The sequence below is a fragment of the Antechinus flavipes genome, chromosome 6 (assembly GCF_016432865.1).
Source record: "Antechinus flavipes isolate AdamAnt ecotype Samford, QLD, Australia chromosome 6, AdamAnt_v2, whole genome shotgun sequence".
Classification (NCBI taxonomy): domain Eukaryota; kingdom Metazoa; phylum Chordata; class Mammalia; order Dasyuromorphia; family Dasyuridae; genus Antechinus; species Antechinus flavipes.
The window spans coordinates 110,416,554-110,431,674 of record NC_067403.1 but is presented as its reverse complement, the minus strand read 5'-3'; the positions used below and the strand labels follow the sequence as shown (position 1 = coordinate 110,431,674).

The 15,121-nt window shown below is 35.5% G+C and overlaps 1 protein-coding gene and 1 long non-coding RNA gene across 2 annotated transcripts in view; one reads left to right on the top strand and one right to left on the bottom strand.

Moving 5' to 3' along the window:
* The window catches only part of ASB5 (ankyrin repeat and SOCS box containing 5), a 90,427-nt gene that overhangs the window by 8,627 nt on the left and 66,679 nt on the right, over positions 1-15,121 (top strand). Inside the window, exon 2 of the mRNA XM_051967379.1 lies at positions 7,130-7,410. Within this exon, the coding sequence (XP_051823339.1) occupies positions 7,215-7,410 (196 nt within the window). The 5' untranslated portion in view covers positions 7,130-7,214. The remainder of the gene's footprint in view (positions 1-7,129; positions 7,411-15,121) is intronic.
* The window catches only part of LOC127541982 (uncharacterized), a 77,599-nt gene that overhangs the window by 29,161 nt on the left and 33,317 nt on the right, over positions 1-15,121 (bottom strand). The gene's annotated exons all lie outside the window — the stretch shown is intronic.

The following is a 15,121-nucleotide window of genomic DNA, read 5'->3' as shown; positions in this document are numbered from 1 at the left end:
AAAGAAAGCAAAAGACAATAAAAAAAGGCCAAGAGATTATCAAAAACGGGGTTGGGCTTCTATATCCCAAGGCATTGGGGGGGGAATAATCGTAGAGATTGGAGGAATGATTTCTAGTAAAAGAATGTTCATTCTCTAGAAGTGAATAGGAAGGGAAAATCTACTGATTGGATTTCTCAGGGGAAAATTGAGATTCCTCTTCTAGAAACTTTAGTGCCATTTAGTTCATTTGTCTGTTGCATGTCAGTTACAAACAGCTCAATACTTTGTATTATATAATTCATATATTTCCCTGCTTTGACAAGCAGCCAAGCTACCTTGTACACAGTCCTTCCAGCTGGGCATTTCCCAGGCAAAAACACTCTAGGGGAAATGACCCAGGAAAGGACAAAGGAGAAAGCAGGGACGCAGCTGAGAAGTAGCAAGAGCTCCTGAATTCTCTGTGCATTTCCAGCAGGGTCACCAGAAGTTTTTTTCCTTCCCAGGGTTGTTGGGAGCATCGAATAAGATTTTTAAAGAAGTATAGAATGCTCAGTACTTACAATTACTGGGTAGTATCCTCCTACTCTTCATCAGGACTCCAGTTCAGCTCTTTCCATTATAATGATAGGAAGTGTCTTGCTGATGACGTGGTTAGATGGAGTAGTGGACAGAGTTAGTGCTCAGCTTGAAATCAGGAAGATCTGAGTTCAAATCCAACCTCAGACATTTACTAGCTGTGTAACCCTAGGCATATCTCTATCTGCCTCAGTTTCCTCAGCTATAAAATGAAGATAATAATAGCAACTATCTCTAGAGTTATTATGGGGACCAAGGGAGATCATGTTTGTAAAGTGCTTTCACAGTTTCTAGAACATAGTAGGTGTTAGATAAATGCTTATTCCTTTCTTCCTTGTCAGTCAAAATCCAGCCTTCTAGAGTCCAGGTCAATTCCCTGAAGATTGAGAAAAGAGAAAGCTAGGGAACTTCTACATCTCCTTGGCAAACTCAAAATGTGCAGGTATACAAAATATAAAATAATCAACATGAATGGAGTTACATCATTTCCTCAAATACTTAGCTGGGAAATACATTGCCTCAGATGTCTTTCATTGAGACTCATGCCGAACCTGGGGGCAAAATCAAGCTCAATTTGGCAAATTTTCCTAGTTAAGCCAAATAATGGAGTCAGGACCTAGGGAAACCATTTCTTATTCAATAACTTCAATAATTCCCATCACTAAAATATTATACTATCAATTACAGATGTTTGCATACTACTGTCTTTGATTTAGAATTGATAGAAATATTAAGAATCTTCTGTCTCCATGTTTTTCATCATCCACCATCATTTTACAAATGAGGCACAAAAAGTGACTGAGGAATAATTGAACGACAGGCCTCCAGCTCCAGAGCTAGTGCTATTTCCACTGTACCTATCACTTTTTGGGGTTCATTTGTTTTTTATCCAAGCTGCCTTCTTTATTTCTGATACAAGTCATGGCCCATATTTTTAAATAAGGAAATTATTTATGCCCAACACAAGGGGATATGGGGTAAAGCTTGTGTGGGATGAAGGAATTTTCTCTTTCTCCTACCATTTCACATTCATCCTACCACTTAACCCCCTAGAATATGATTCATTTTTTATCATGCTATTGAAACTGTTCTCTTATAGGGTATTAATGACCTCTTGCTGCCCACATTGAGTGACTCTTTCTCCATCCACACCCTCCTCCTTATCATCTCTGAAGCATCTGACACTGTTTTTATTCTTTGTTTCTTTAATAGCCTTTTCTAAATTATAAAGTAATCTTCTTCCTCTCTAGTCATTTCTTCTCTATATCATTCATCAATCTAAATTTGCTTCTCTTCCTTCCCTAGGAAATTTTTAATCAGCACAAATAATCAGCACTCTTCAACAGAGTCCTTCTTGATTACAACAAACTCTGTGCTGAAGTAGAGAACTGGTCTTAAAGTCAGAAAACCTTAGATTTGAATCCTACCTCAGATAGCTTACTAGTTGTGTGGCTCTGAGTCAAATCACTAACTTTTCTGGACCTGTTTCTGTTTAAAGAGAAAAGGGAATTATCCCTAATAAGACCTCTAAAGTCCCTTCCTGCTCTAAATTTATACTCATACTCATACAGCCTCCTGGCTATTCAGAGTTTGTTGCATTTCATGAATCTCTTGGTTATATACTGGCTTCTTGTTTTTCTTGTTGTTGCTATTCAGTAACATCTAACACTTTGTGACTTGATAAGCCTTAGCATGCTAGGTCCCTCTATCCTTCACTATCTCCCAAAGGCTGTCCAAACTCATTTTCACTATTTCAATAATATAATCTATCTCATCTTCCATCATACCTTTTTCTTTTTGCCTTCAATCGTTTCCGATCTTTTCCAAACTTTTCCAATTAGTCCTGCCTTTTCATTATGTGACCAGAATAAGCTTTAGCTTTTTCAGTATTTGACTTTCCTGTGAATAATTAATTTCAAGTATTGACTGATTTAATCTCTTTGTGTTCCAAAGGACTCTCAAAAGTCTTATCTGGCACCACAATGTACAATTACAAATTCTGTGGCACTCAATTTTTTTTTTTTATGGCCTAACTCTCATAGACATACATTTATTATGCACTTCATATGATGGACTCTGCATGTAAGTTAAAGATAAGATGAAAATATACAAGCTTGTAGTATTCCTTTTCAAATCTCAAAACAATCAGTTGTTCCATGTTAGGTTCTAACCATTGCTTCTTGTCCTGAATACAAGTTCCTCAGGAGACAACTAAAATGATCCAGTGTTCTCATATCTTTGAAGACTTGCCACATTTTGTGGTGATCCAAACAAAAGCTTTTATGTAGTCAATGAGGCAGAATGAAATGTTTTTCTGGAATTCCCTTGCTTCATTCAGTGAATGTTAGCAATTTGGTCTCTTGTTCCTCTGCCTCTTTAAAAACAAGCCATTCTTCTATTACTTCTCAGTTCACATATTGCTGAACCCTAGCTTGCAGAATCTTAAACATAACTTTGCTAGCATGTGAAATGAGCGCAAAAAATCTTTAATTTGAACATTCTTTGGCATCGCCCTTCTTTAGGATTGGGAAGTAAACTGATCTTTTCCAATCCAGTGGCCATTGTTGAGTTTTCCAAATTTGTTGGCATGCTTGAGTGCAGCACTTTAATAGCGTCATCTTTTAGGATTTTAAATAGCTCAGTTGAAATTCTGTCACCTCCATTAGCAATTGTTAGCAATGTTTCATAAGGCTCACTTGACCTCATTCTCCAGTATGTCTGGCTCTAGGTCAGTCACCACAGCATTGTGGTTTTCAGTGATGTTAAGGTCTCTCTTTATAATCCTTCTGTATATTCCTGCTGCCTCTTTTTAAATGTTTATATTTCTGTTAAATACCTATCATTTTTTGTCTTTTATCCTATTTTTGCATGAAATCTTCCTTTGATATTTCTAATTTTCTTGCAGAGATCTTTTGTCTTTCTCATTGTATTATTTTCTATTTCTTAGCATCGTTCAGTTTTTATTTGATTAAAGCTAAAAGGAATGACATTGGGAATAAGAAAGGGTTGTTAATGGAACTTTTATTTACTTAGTCAATAACTGTTCTCACTACTCTCTATGAGAGGGACAATATTTTGGTACCAATATCATTTGGATTTAGATAACTAATTCAAGGTTAACAAAGCCTAACATACACTATCTCCTTCTACCCTCACAGCCACAATATGAAGTAGGTATTACACATAGATAGATAGATAGATAGATAGATAGATAGATAGATAGATAGAGATAGATAGATGGATGAATGGATAGAATGGTAGATAGGTAGATAAGTGAACTTTTATTAAGTACTAAATACTGGGGTTACAAATATAAGCAAGCAAGAAAATCCCTGCCTTCATGGACCAAAGATTTTGATAGGAGAAGACAGCATAGAAGGAGGAGCTGGAAAGTGAGGCACAAGACTACAACAAAGTGGTAAGGAAATCATTTGAATGATAAATCCAATTAGGGTAAAATAATCGTGACTGATGCCTCTTCTGAAATTATGATATTGACAAGGGATTCATGACTCAAGATAAGAGATTTTTCCAGATGGGAAAACAATCTAGAGAGTAAATTGAACTAACTGATAGATACTACAGACATATTTTTTTTCTTTGACACACATTATCTTTATAATGTTGAATAAGTCAATTATCCTTGCTATATCTCAGTTTCTTCATCTGCAAAATCAGGAAGTAGGACTATCTAGCTGCTGAGGGCTCTTACCCCTCTCTCTGATATATTGTGTTCATTTTATAGATGAAGCATCTAAGTGAAATTCAGAGAAGTTAAATGACTTTCCTATCATCACACAGCTAAATATTAAAGGTAGAATTTGAAACCAAGTTTCTTAAGTTAAGCATTTGTTTCACTTTATCTTGCTTCTCTTTATATCCATAAGTAACATGGGATGTATGTGGAATCCAGAATGAGAAGACCTAGCTGTCCTTAATTCTTACTAAACTTATGACTTCTTCCAAATTACTAACCCTCTTTGAGACTTATTATCAATTATCAAGAATTATTATTAATAATAATTAACATATTTATACTCATATGGTTTGTTGAATATAGAATAAAATCTGCAAGCTGAAAAGCCAACTAAATTTGAGTTATTACTATGAGTTATTCCAGGAAGCTTCAATTTTTATTTGATGATTCATGAAACTGAAAGTAATGAAAAGCATATAAAGAGGGAGGGTACACTGAGAAAGAATATAGAGATATGGCAATCAAGGAAAAGACTAAAGGCGAATCCCCCTATAGCTTGAAGTTGAATCCCAGGAAATGAAATTTCTTGACCTCTCCCAAAAGTCAATTGAGTTTTTAAGTTACTATAAAACTATCAAATGTCTTGGAAAAACAAGTATTTCTAATATGGAAGAATCTAAACTGACTAATTAATGTGGAAATGATTATTTTTAATAACATTTACTGGTAAAGCAGAAGGGTTGAAACCTTAGACACCAGGAATATGACTAAGAAAAGAATTATTTCTACATGTACATCAGTGAGCTGGTTAGCATAGTGACTCAGAGCATTCTGAGCTTTCTGGAAATTTGGAATCAAATATCATCATGCCCATCAAGAAGTTAATTGGAGCTAATCATCACATTCCCTATGTATGCAGGCAGAGGGTGACTCCTTTAATAGTCTGAACCCCTCCTTGGAATAATGTCTTTAAGTACACAAAATAAAATACAAAGGATCGCAAAGATAATCAATTATATTAAAATATAGTGAGAGTTTTTAAACAAGTTCACAGAATCTAGATAGATTCTAGCTTCCATCTTCAATCTCCATCTTCATAAGAACATAAATAATCTCATCCTTTGTCAGACCAATGATCCATCGATTCTAATTTTCTCTCTCATAGTGATACCAAAGTCAGTAATAACTCCATTCTCCTTGTCTATGGGTAAATCATTTCACTACTCTTCTTCCTCATTTACACAATCAAGATTACAATATTTATGCTATCTGCCATAACAGGATTGATTATTGGAAGGACCATTTTTTGTAAACCTTAAAGACCCATACAAATGTTTTCTCATCATATTATTTTTGTGATAGTGACCTTCTTACCTGAACTCGGTCCCTGAAAATAAGTTGGGGTCTTGGGAAAAGAGTAGATATTTTGTTTGCAAACTTTGTCTTAGCTATGAAATTTCTAACCCTTTTCTGTAATACAAAAGTAAGGCTGGAAGCAAAGTCATCCTTAGATTAACTTAATCCTATTCTATCATGCTAAAAGATACTTTTTGCCCCTGGATATAAATTTCAAAGCTATAACATTAAGTGTCAGATCCCCCCTGTTCCTGGCTGCTGCTCTGAGAATCTACTGTTTTGATGAATCTAAGAGGAAGAGAGGCATGTTTCAAACCCCAACACATTATTCCAGAAATCCCACACGAGTAAAATGTCAGTCTAGATTTTGGCACATATTGTTTTTTAGCTTAAATAACAGGAGTTGCCATTTAACATTATTTTACTCAATATTTTATTCTTATTACTCTTGTTAGCTATAAATAGTATCCATTAGGAAGCCACTTTCATTTTATTTATAAAATAAATCCATAAGAGTAGTGTCACACACTATAGGCTTAAAATGTGTCTCTATTTTTGGTCAAATTTTTCTTTTTTGAAAATCCAAACAAGACACTTTTGATTTTACTTAAAAATATACCAAACATACAAAAAATTATAAATAAATAAATAAACAAACATTACGTTACATTACTAAGTTCTTAATTCTCTGGAACAGTGTTAACATTATTTACGGGGCATCCAAATTTGGATATTTGTAAGTCAAATCTGTTATCTCTGACAACAGTCAAATACCAAGAGTCAGACTGATGAAGAATCATTGTGGTCACCCAAGTCATACTGACTATTGGTGGTTGATGATTTAGTCCAAAGGTATTTCATTGGTCCCATTAAAACCATGACAAATAGAAATAGCGATAGTCAAAGGATCTATATTCCACTCCTGACTGATATTTGTCACTGTGGGTAAGTTATTTCTTCTTGATAAACCTGACGTCCTTCATCCTTTAAGTAAAAATGTCAGATGAGAACAGGAATTCCCAGTCACTTTTGATATCATGTACCCTTTTGGCAGTCTGGTAAAAAAAACCAATGGATTCTCAGATAATATGTTTGTTTGTTTTTAATTTATAATAGAAGGAAAGACTGTATTTCAGTTAATGGGGGGGGAGTGTAATTTCTATTTCTCATTCAAGCATCCCCTGCATTTTACAGCTCAGAAAAATGAGGTCTAAGCAGGGAAATGACATCCAAATTCATCTATCAACAATCTAGGTGTCCTGAGTCCCAGACTACTGTCCTTCCCACTGTTTTGTACACGGAATTAAAAAAAAAAAAAAAGATACAAATTTATAGAGGGCTGGGATGGATTTCTTTTTAATTAAGACTGGAAAGCCAAGAGTTCTAGAAATAAAGCATGTGATAAGTCAGCATCTGTGTAGTACTATTAGGCCAATAGGAGGGCACAGTGAACTTTTACGGACAGTATAAATATTTTGAGCAGCCACATCATGACCATCTGATATCCTCTTTCCTCAGGATCAGCTGCTCGGGGCCGAGGGCGTCCAAAGCCAGGCACATTTGGGACTTGGATCTCAGTCCTAACACACAATCTCCAGCAGCCATGTCTATGGAAGAGGAAAGCCGTCCTTTTGCCCAGCAGCTGTCCAATGTCTACTTCACAATCCTTTCACTTTTCTGCTTCAAACTCTTTGTGAAAATCAGCCTCGCCATCCTCAGTCACTTCTACATTGTGAAAGGAAACCGCAAGGAGGCGGCCAGAATCGCCGCCGAGTTCTATGGAGTGACCCAAGGGCAAGGTAAGGCTCTGAGAGGGCTCTCTGATTGCTAGCAAGCCGGCTTTGACTCCAGCTTCACTCCTGGGCCTCTTTGCTCTTCCCACGGCTCCTTTGTGGGCCGGCTTCAAGGCCGCACTTGTGATTATTAAGGGAAATGTTTGCGAGCTCACTGCTGGATTGTTTCACAAAGGAAAGATTTAAGTTTGTTACATAAACCCCTCTAATAAGTATCCCTGCTAGGAGGGAGGGTGAATTCATGCCAAGATAGATTTGGTGGAGGTGTAACAACAACAATGCAACAAATTCTAACATTTTCCTTTTAACATCAAGAGAGACTAAGCTTTTTCTTTTGCCTAACCATAAGTTTAATGCTGACAGAAACGTTCAAACCCTTTTACCTTGGATTTCTCCTTTCATCATATTCTAAATCAAGTTAATTCAACTGACACTGAAGCAGATACAAAGTTACTGAACAACTCAGTGTAGCTAGAGAGGCTGATTATTTATCAGATTTGTAAGAATGTTTTCCTGTAAGAATATACTGAAGAATAAAACTACCAAAAAAAAAAAAAAATGAAAGTAACTCCATGGATTTCTCCTTTAATCATATTCTAAGTCATGTTATTTCGACTGACACTGAAGCAGATACAAAGTTGCTGAACCTGGAAGTGTAGCTAGAGAGGTTGGTTATTTGTCAAATTTGTAAGAAAGTTTTCCTGTAAGAATATATTGAAGAATAAAAGCAGCTCCAGCTTCCAGAATTCATGGCAATTCCAGAATTCTTTTGCCTAACCATAAATTTAATGCTGACAGAAATATTCAACCTCCTCTTACCTAGTCAATCTTGGATTTCTCCTTTAATCATATTCTAAGTCAACTTAATTCAACTGACACTGAAGCAGATATAAAGTTACTGAACTACTCTAGTGTAGCTAGAGAGGCTGATTATTTTTCAAATTTGTAAAAATGTTTTCCCTAACAACAAACTGAAGAATAAAACTACCAAATAAAAGGAAAGCAGCTCCAGATTTCAGAATTCATGGCAATTCCAGAATTCCTTTGTCTAACAATAAGTTTAATGCTGACAGAAATATTCAAACTCCTTTTACCTAAATAGTGAATCTTGGATTTTTCCTTTAAACATATTCTAAGTCAAATTAATTCAAGTGACACTGAAACATATACAAAGTTACTGAACTTGGGAGTGTAGCTAGAGAGTTGATTATTTTCAGATTTGTAAGAATGTTTTCCTGTAAGAATATACTGAATAAAACTACCAAAAAAATGAAAATAGGTCTCATATCAGCTTCTTTCTTTCTTTCCTTCCCTCTCTCTCTTTCTTTCCTTTTTTCTTTTTCTTTCTTTCTTTGCTGTCTTGTTTTTTTGCTTTTCTTCTTTCTTTTTTTAGTGGTGGCTTGCTATTCAGTTTGCATAAAATAGATGGCAAGTTATGCAATCTTGTAAATAATTAGACTTTATGTCTGGATGGGAAAAGGCCTTCATATTCCTAAAAGGAAAGTTGGACTCTTTGACCACATGTAAATAAATAGTATCAATAATCAATTTTCATGGAATCCACATAATCATGTATTTATATATCATCAGTCCAATTGATCTGTACAAAGAGTTTATGTGATAGCCCCTATAGTGATGTCACAATCTTAGACTAATATCTGGTTTTAGAAGCATAATTATTCAAGAACTCTGAATAACTATAAATCAGCAAAGTTCAGACTGAAAACTGGCATTTACATGAAGGCACAGTGGGGTTTACATGTGTATGTCTGTATTCACAAGAACTTAAGTCAAGAGAAAGAGAATGCTATTCTTAGCATCTATTGTACTTACTTTTGTCATTGAGTAGCAGAGTCTATTTTTAAATGTAGGTTATATCAAGAAACATTTGTGTGGGAAATCAAATGCAAGAGAGAGAACTCTAAGTAAAGTTTGGGTTATGCTGCTATACAGAGTATAAAGTTGGCAGTAATGATGCACTTAATCACTGAAAAGGAGACAATGAATTTGTTGCACAGAAAGTAGGTTTTGATTTGCTGTCATTCAGTCATTTTAGTGTCTAACTCGTTGTGACCTCTTTTCTGAGATTTCTTGGTAGAAATAAAGTGGCTTGGCATTCCCTTCTCCAGCTCATTTTACAGATGAGGAAACTGAGGCAGACAGAATTAAGTGGCTTGCACAGGGTCACACAACTAGTATCTGAGGCCAAATTTGACCTCAGGGTCTTCCTGACTCTAAGCCTAGTACTCTATCCATTGTGTCACTTAGCTGCCTCCTATTTTGGTAGCTATTATAAAAAATCAAAAGGTATTCTGTTGCTGAGGCAAATCTTTCCTTTCTAAGAATATCTTGGGATATTCTTCCACGAAATTTAATGAGTGAATAATTTCCATTTCCCTGAATGAATCCCTGAAGGGGGAGAGGACTAGAGTTCTATCAGAGACTATTATGTGAAATATCACCTAGCTAAATGAAAAGAGGGAAAAATCAGTCACCTATTTGAATATTTTGTCTACATGATACCAGACATCAGGAAAACAGTTGTTTGTTTTTTAAAGTCTAGATATTTGAATAAAAGCTGACAAATGACTGGATTTTTCAGCTAGATATTCAGTATGATTAAAGTAATGAGACTACTTTTATGTGTTTATTTTTTAAACTATGGTATTAGTTTGAGTGCCACACCTTGTATCTTATATTTCAGTGAGGAAAGACTGGTAAGAAAGAAACAAAGAATTTCTTTCTGTTGAAATAGGTTGCAAGAGAGACCTCTGGAGGTCCTTAAAAATAGAACAGTTTCTCATTGCTCTGGGATGACTTAATAAGAATCTGTTTGAAGCTGGGGGATGTCTTAAATGACCTCTCAGATCCATTGATGCTATGAAATTAAATTACAGATGATAGATAAAAACACTAGCTGATATAAAAATTATCTTTCCTCTTCTTTATTCATACCCCACAGATCACAAGATAGAAAAGTTTTAATTTAATCTTTTAGGATTATGCTCTCTTTAAAAATCCTCTTAATTGGTGGCTGCCAGGTGGCACAGTAGATAGAAAATTATGCATGAGTCAAGAAGACCTCAATTCAAATCTGGATTCAGACTCTTAGTTGCTATGTAATAGTGGGCAAGTTACTTAGTCTCTGTTTGCCTCAGTTTCCTTCTCTGTAAAATGGAGTTCACAATAGCACCTATTCCAGGGGTATTGTGAGAATCAAATGGGATTATATTTATAATGCATAGTGCATGGCACATAGTAGATACTTAATAAATGTTACCTTCTTAATTTCCTTCTTAATTAACACATTTCACATCACCTGGTACAATGCCTCTATAGTTAGAGCTAAGTTCAAATCAAATTCTGCCTCTGACATTCATAATTATACATGGTGTTGGATAAGTCATTTACCCTCCCTGGGCCTCAGTTTCCTAACCTGTAACATGAGGGGATTTGGACTAGAGGGTCCTTTCCAGTTCTATATATATGATCCTTTCCAGTTCTATATTAACTTTTCCTTCCATTCTTCTATTTTTCCATTTACTAAGTAATATTTTCTACCCAAAGAAAAACATAAAATAGGGATTTAATTTTATATTAATTTACAATAATGTGACCCATTACTAAACCTCACAATCTGTTTATTTGTTTTAATATTAATGAGGAGTCATTTCTATTCCATCTAGCAAATTACAATGGTCTTCACTCTGTTATGATCTCTCTCTCTCTCTCTCTTTCTCTTTCTCTCTCTTTCCCCTCCCTGTCTGACTGTCTCTCTCTTCCTCTCCTTTCTTTCTCTATCCCTTAAAATAAAAAAAAAAAACTGTCTTCAATCTTTAATACCTTGTTCTCATCTTTTTAATCAGCTAATCAGTCTTAATTGTTTCTGTATAATCCAGTTGTTTCCCATCTTCCTGAGGGAAGATTATCACCTTCATTCCTTTATGAATTAGGTTTCTCATTCTGACTTTCAAAGCTAGCCAAACCATTCCCCTATCATTTCTGAAGTAGACATGCCAAATTCCCTGAAATCTGAGATGTCATTGCATGTCACCACATGTATTCGTTTCTTTCGTAAACACAGTACATGCTGTTGATGACATTCTGGCTGTCCTTTTTCATGAGCACAATAACACAGTAGCACTTTGGTATGAAATAAATGAAATCATTAATTTTTGTCAGATACCCATCTCCTATTAGATGTACCCTCTGGGGGAACAAATGGAATCCTGGAACAGGTGCGAAGCAAGTGACAACTTTTATTCTCTGATGATTTCCTAGGCTCTTTCCAATCAGTGTATGGACCAAGATATGATGAAAAGAGTGTGAGGAAATGATTCTACAGTTCCCAAATTGATTCCCTCAAAATCCATTTGTTATTTCACTGAATTTCACCTTTGGAAGGAAAAAAAGGCTTCATTTCTCTACCATTATTAAAAAAAAAAAAAAAAAAAAAACCTTGCCTTCCCCCTCCTTTCCCATATAATGAGTAGCCCTTTCTTTGTTCTCTCCTGGAATATTTCCTGGACTCCTAGCCTCTACAAATCAAAAGTCTATTCTTAACATTGTTAAAGTTGTCATTAACTTTTGAGAATAGCAGCTGGAAAATTAGATAGCTACCCAGGAATTCCAAGCAGTTTTCAACTTTATTCCTAACACCAAAGTAAGGTGTTACCTACCTTCTTGCCCTTCAGAGCACTAATATTGTTGTTGTGCCCTATCCTGAATCATTTGTACAGCCACTGGACAAATACATAAAGAATTTACATTCTCCGCTTTTATCATACTAATGACACCTTGACAAGAAATTCCTGCCATCATGAGAAGTATTGTTTCAGTGATAATCCAGGCTCTGTAGAAAGTCAGTGGACAAGGCTACCTCTAGGCAAAATTGTGATGTCGTTATTTGTCTGTGGTGCTTCCAGCCTTGCCCTTCTGTTTCCTTTCTTACTTTCTATTTTATTCCCACTCTTTCTCTTTATCAGGCACCTTTTGTACCCTCTTGTTCTCTTCTCTCTTCACCCTGATCAAAATTTATTCTCAAGAAAGTGTCAACATTGGGCTTTAAAACTATAATGTAGATTTATTATTCTCTCTCAGAACCACTGTGTCTTTGACCTTATTTCCATTAGACTGTACTCTCTTAAGGGCAGATTTTATTTTTGCTGTTCTTTGTATCCTCAGCCTTTCACACACAAAAAAATTAATAAATGCTTGTTGACTTATTTCTGATTGCAGAATAAATGGTGCTTTCCATGATTAAAAGAACTTCAGGCATCAGTGGGAACACATAGAAGAGAAAGTACTTTGGGGAACTCACTTTAATTATATTTAAGGTCCTGAAAGTGATTCAAACTTAAAATCCCTTTTAAAATTAGCATATTAACTAAATACAGAGAGTAAAAAGAACCAGATGCCATCTCTTTTTATGGTTTCTGGAATGTTAACTTCTTGAGGACAGATATGCTTTTATTACACTTTCATATTTGTGTTCCCAGGGCCTACCATTTTTTTTAATGAACCTGTGATTTCAATAGTACAATAAACATTTATTGGGGAAACTCTCTATAGCAATGCAAATCAGTATCTGCTCTGCAATTTATGGTCTTAGAGAGTTACCTAGGGCCCTAATGAAAAATGATATGACTGGTCAATTTAAAGTGTTAGAGGAGAGACTGAAAGCCAGATCTTCCTGTTGCTGAAACCTGTTCTCTATCCATCATCCTACACTACCTCTTATATAAGTGCCACATATGTAGTAAGTGCTTTATAAATGCTTATCAGGTAGTTTATGGATTGGTGGTTTTCAAATCTATCTCTCCAATATCAATCTCTCTCTCCTGAGCTGAATTTTTTCAGTATTTACCAGACTGAACAAATCTACTTGAATGTCCTATAGTCTTCTCAAATTCAACTCTTCAGCAAGAGTATGACTAAGTTAAGATAATTGAATCTTTACCTCAGGGTCCCAAACTTTAAAAAAATGTTAGCAGCACTGACCCCAAAAGCATAGCAACAATGGAGAAGGAGGAGAAGGGGGAGAGGAAGGAAGCAGAGGAAGAAGGAGGAGAAAGAAAAAAGAAGGAAAAAGAGGAGGAGGAGGAGGAGGAAGAAGAGGAGGAGGAAGAGGAGGAGAAGGAGGAGGAAGAAGAAGAGGAGGAGGAGGAGAAGGAGGAGGAGAGGAGAAGGAGGAGGAGGAGGAGAGTAAGAGGTGGGGGGGGAGAAGAGGAGGAGGAGGAGGAAGAGGAGGAAAAAAAGTAGGAAGAGGAAGAAGAGGAGGGAGGAGGAAGAAGTTGTTAAATAGATTTCACCTTTCCTCCTGTCTGCTATATTCCAAGTCTCTTTCTTACTATTGCCACAGTGGATATTGGAGCTGTATCCCTGTACACACATGGCCTTACTGAATTTCTTTTTAAAAAGTTGATTTCAGCTTCTTGTGCCCCTTGCCCCAGAAAAATCTTTGTAAAGCTTGCATTAGCTATAAAACATGCTAATTATGACTCTGCTCATCAGCTTTCTCTCCATGTTGTCCTATTTGCACCAATGGTATAATCATTTTCAATCATCTAAGCCCCAAACTCTGTATAGTTATACTTGACTCTCCTCTCTCTTCTTCATGATCCATAATCAAGTCCAGTGGTTCTCAAAGTATGGTCTAGAGAATTCTGGGGATCTCTGAAATCCTTTTAGAGGGTTTACAAATTCAAAAATAGTTTTTATTTCCAATATGGTAAATGTCTATAAATATAATCCAGATAAACAAAAACCCTTTGGAGAGATCCTCAATAATTTTTAATAGGATAAAGATACTGAAAACAAAAGTTTGAGAACTACTGATCAAGTCCTACTCATCAATTCTTTCATCTCCCTTATTATTCCTATTGCTTACCACTGTTTCCTATTGCTAATCCCATCCTTTATTACTCACTTCAAAATTAATCTTCTCACTGGTTTTACTGCCTCCATTCTTTCACTTTTCTAATCCCTCCCACATACATTGAAAGATAGTCTTACTAAAGTAAAACTTTGTGCATGCCATGGTCTACTCAGAAATCTAGTGTCTCTCTCTCTCTCTCTCTCTCTATTACTTACAGAATGGAATCTATATTCCGAAACTTGACCTTCAAGGCTTACCACAATTTGACTCAAGATAAAACTTTTAAAAAATTTTTGTTACACCATAAAGCCTCACTTTTACAAACTTTGTTTCACCCTTAAAAATACAAACTTAGTAGAAATACTAAAAATCCAACGAAGTATTTCTGTTCATTGTATCTCTTTTTCTAACTCCAGACACAATATCCACATTCCTCTTTCTTCCAGTTTTCTCTCTGGAATGTCCTTCCCTCTGATCTCTCAGAGGGAATCTGTCAGTCAATCAGCTAGCATTTTTAAGCACTTACTAGGTCAAGTTCTATTTTCTCCTAACAGTCACAGTTTACCATGACTTCTTCCTCCTTCTAGGTTATATTACCTCTCAGTATCTCTCCCCAGCAAATTACAATAAATGATATTGAATGATATTGAAGATAGATTCTCTCAACTGAAAAAGACCTGTGCTCCTGTCAAATTTATTATTGGCATATTTTTTTATTATCAAGTATTTTTTCTTCTTGTCATACAAAAGGGAGGAAAGTCTTATAACAAATATACATAGTCAATTAAAACACGTTCTCACACTAATGAAGTCTAAAAATGTATGTTTCATTCTGCATAT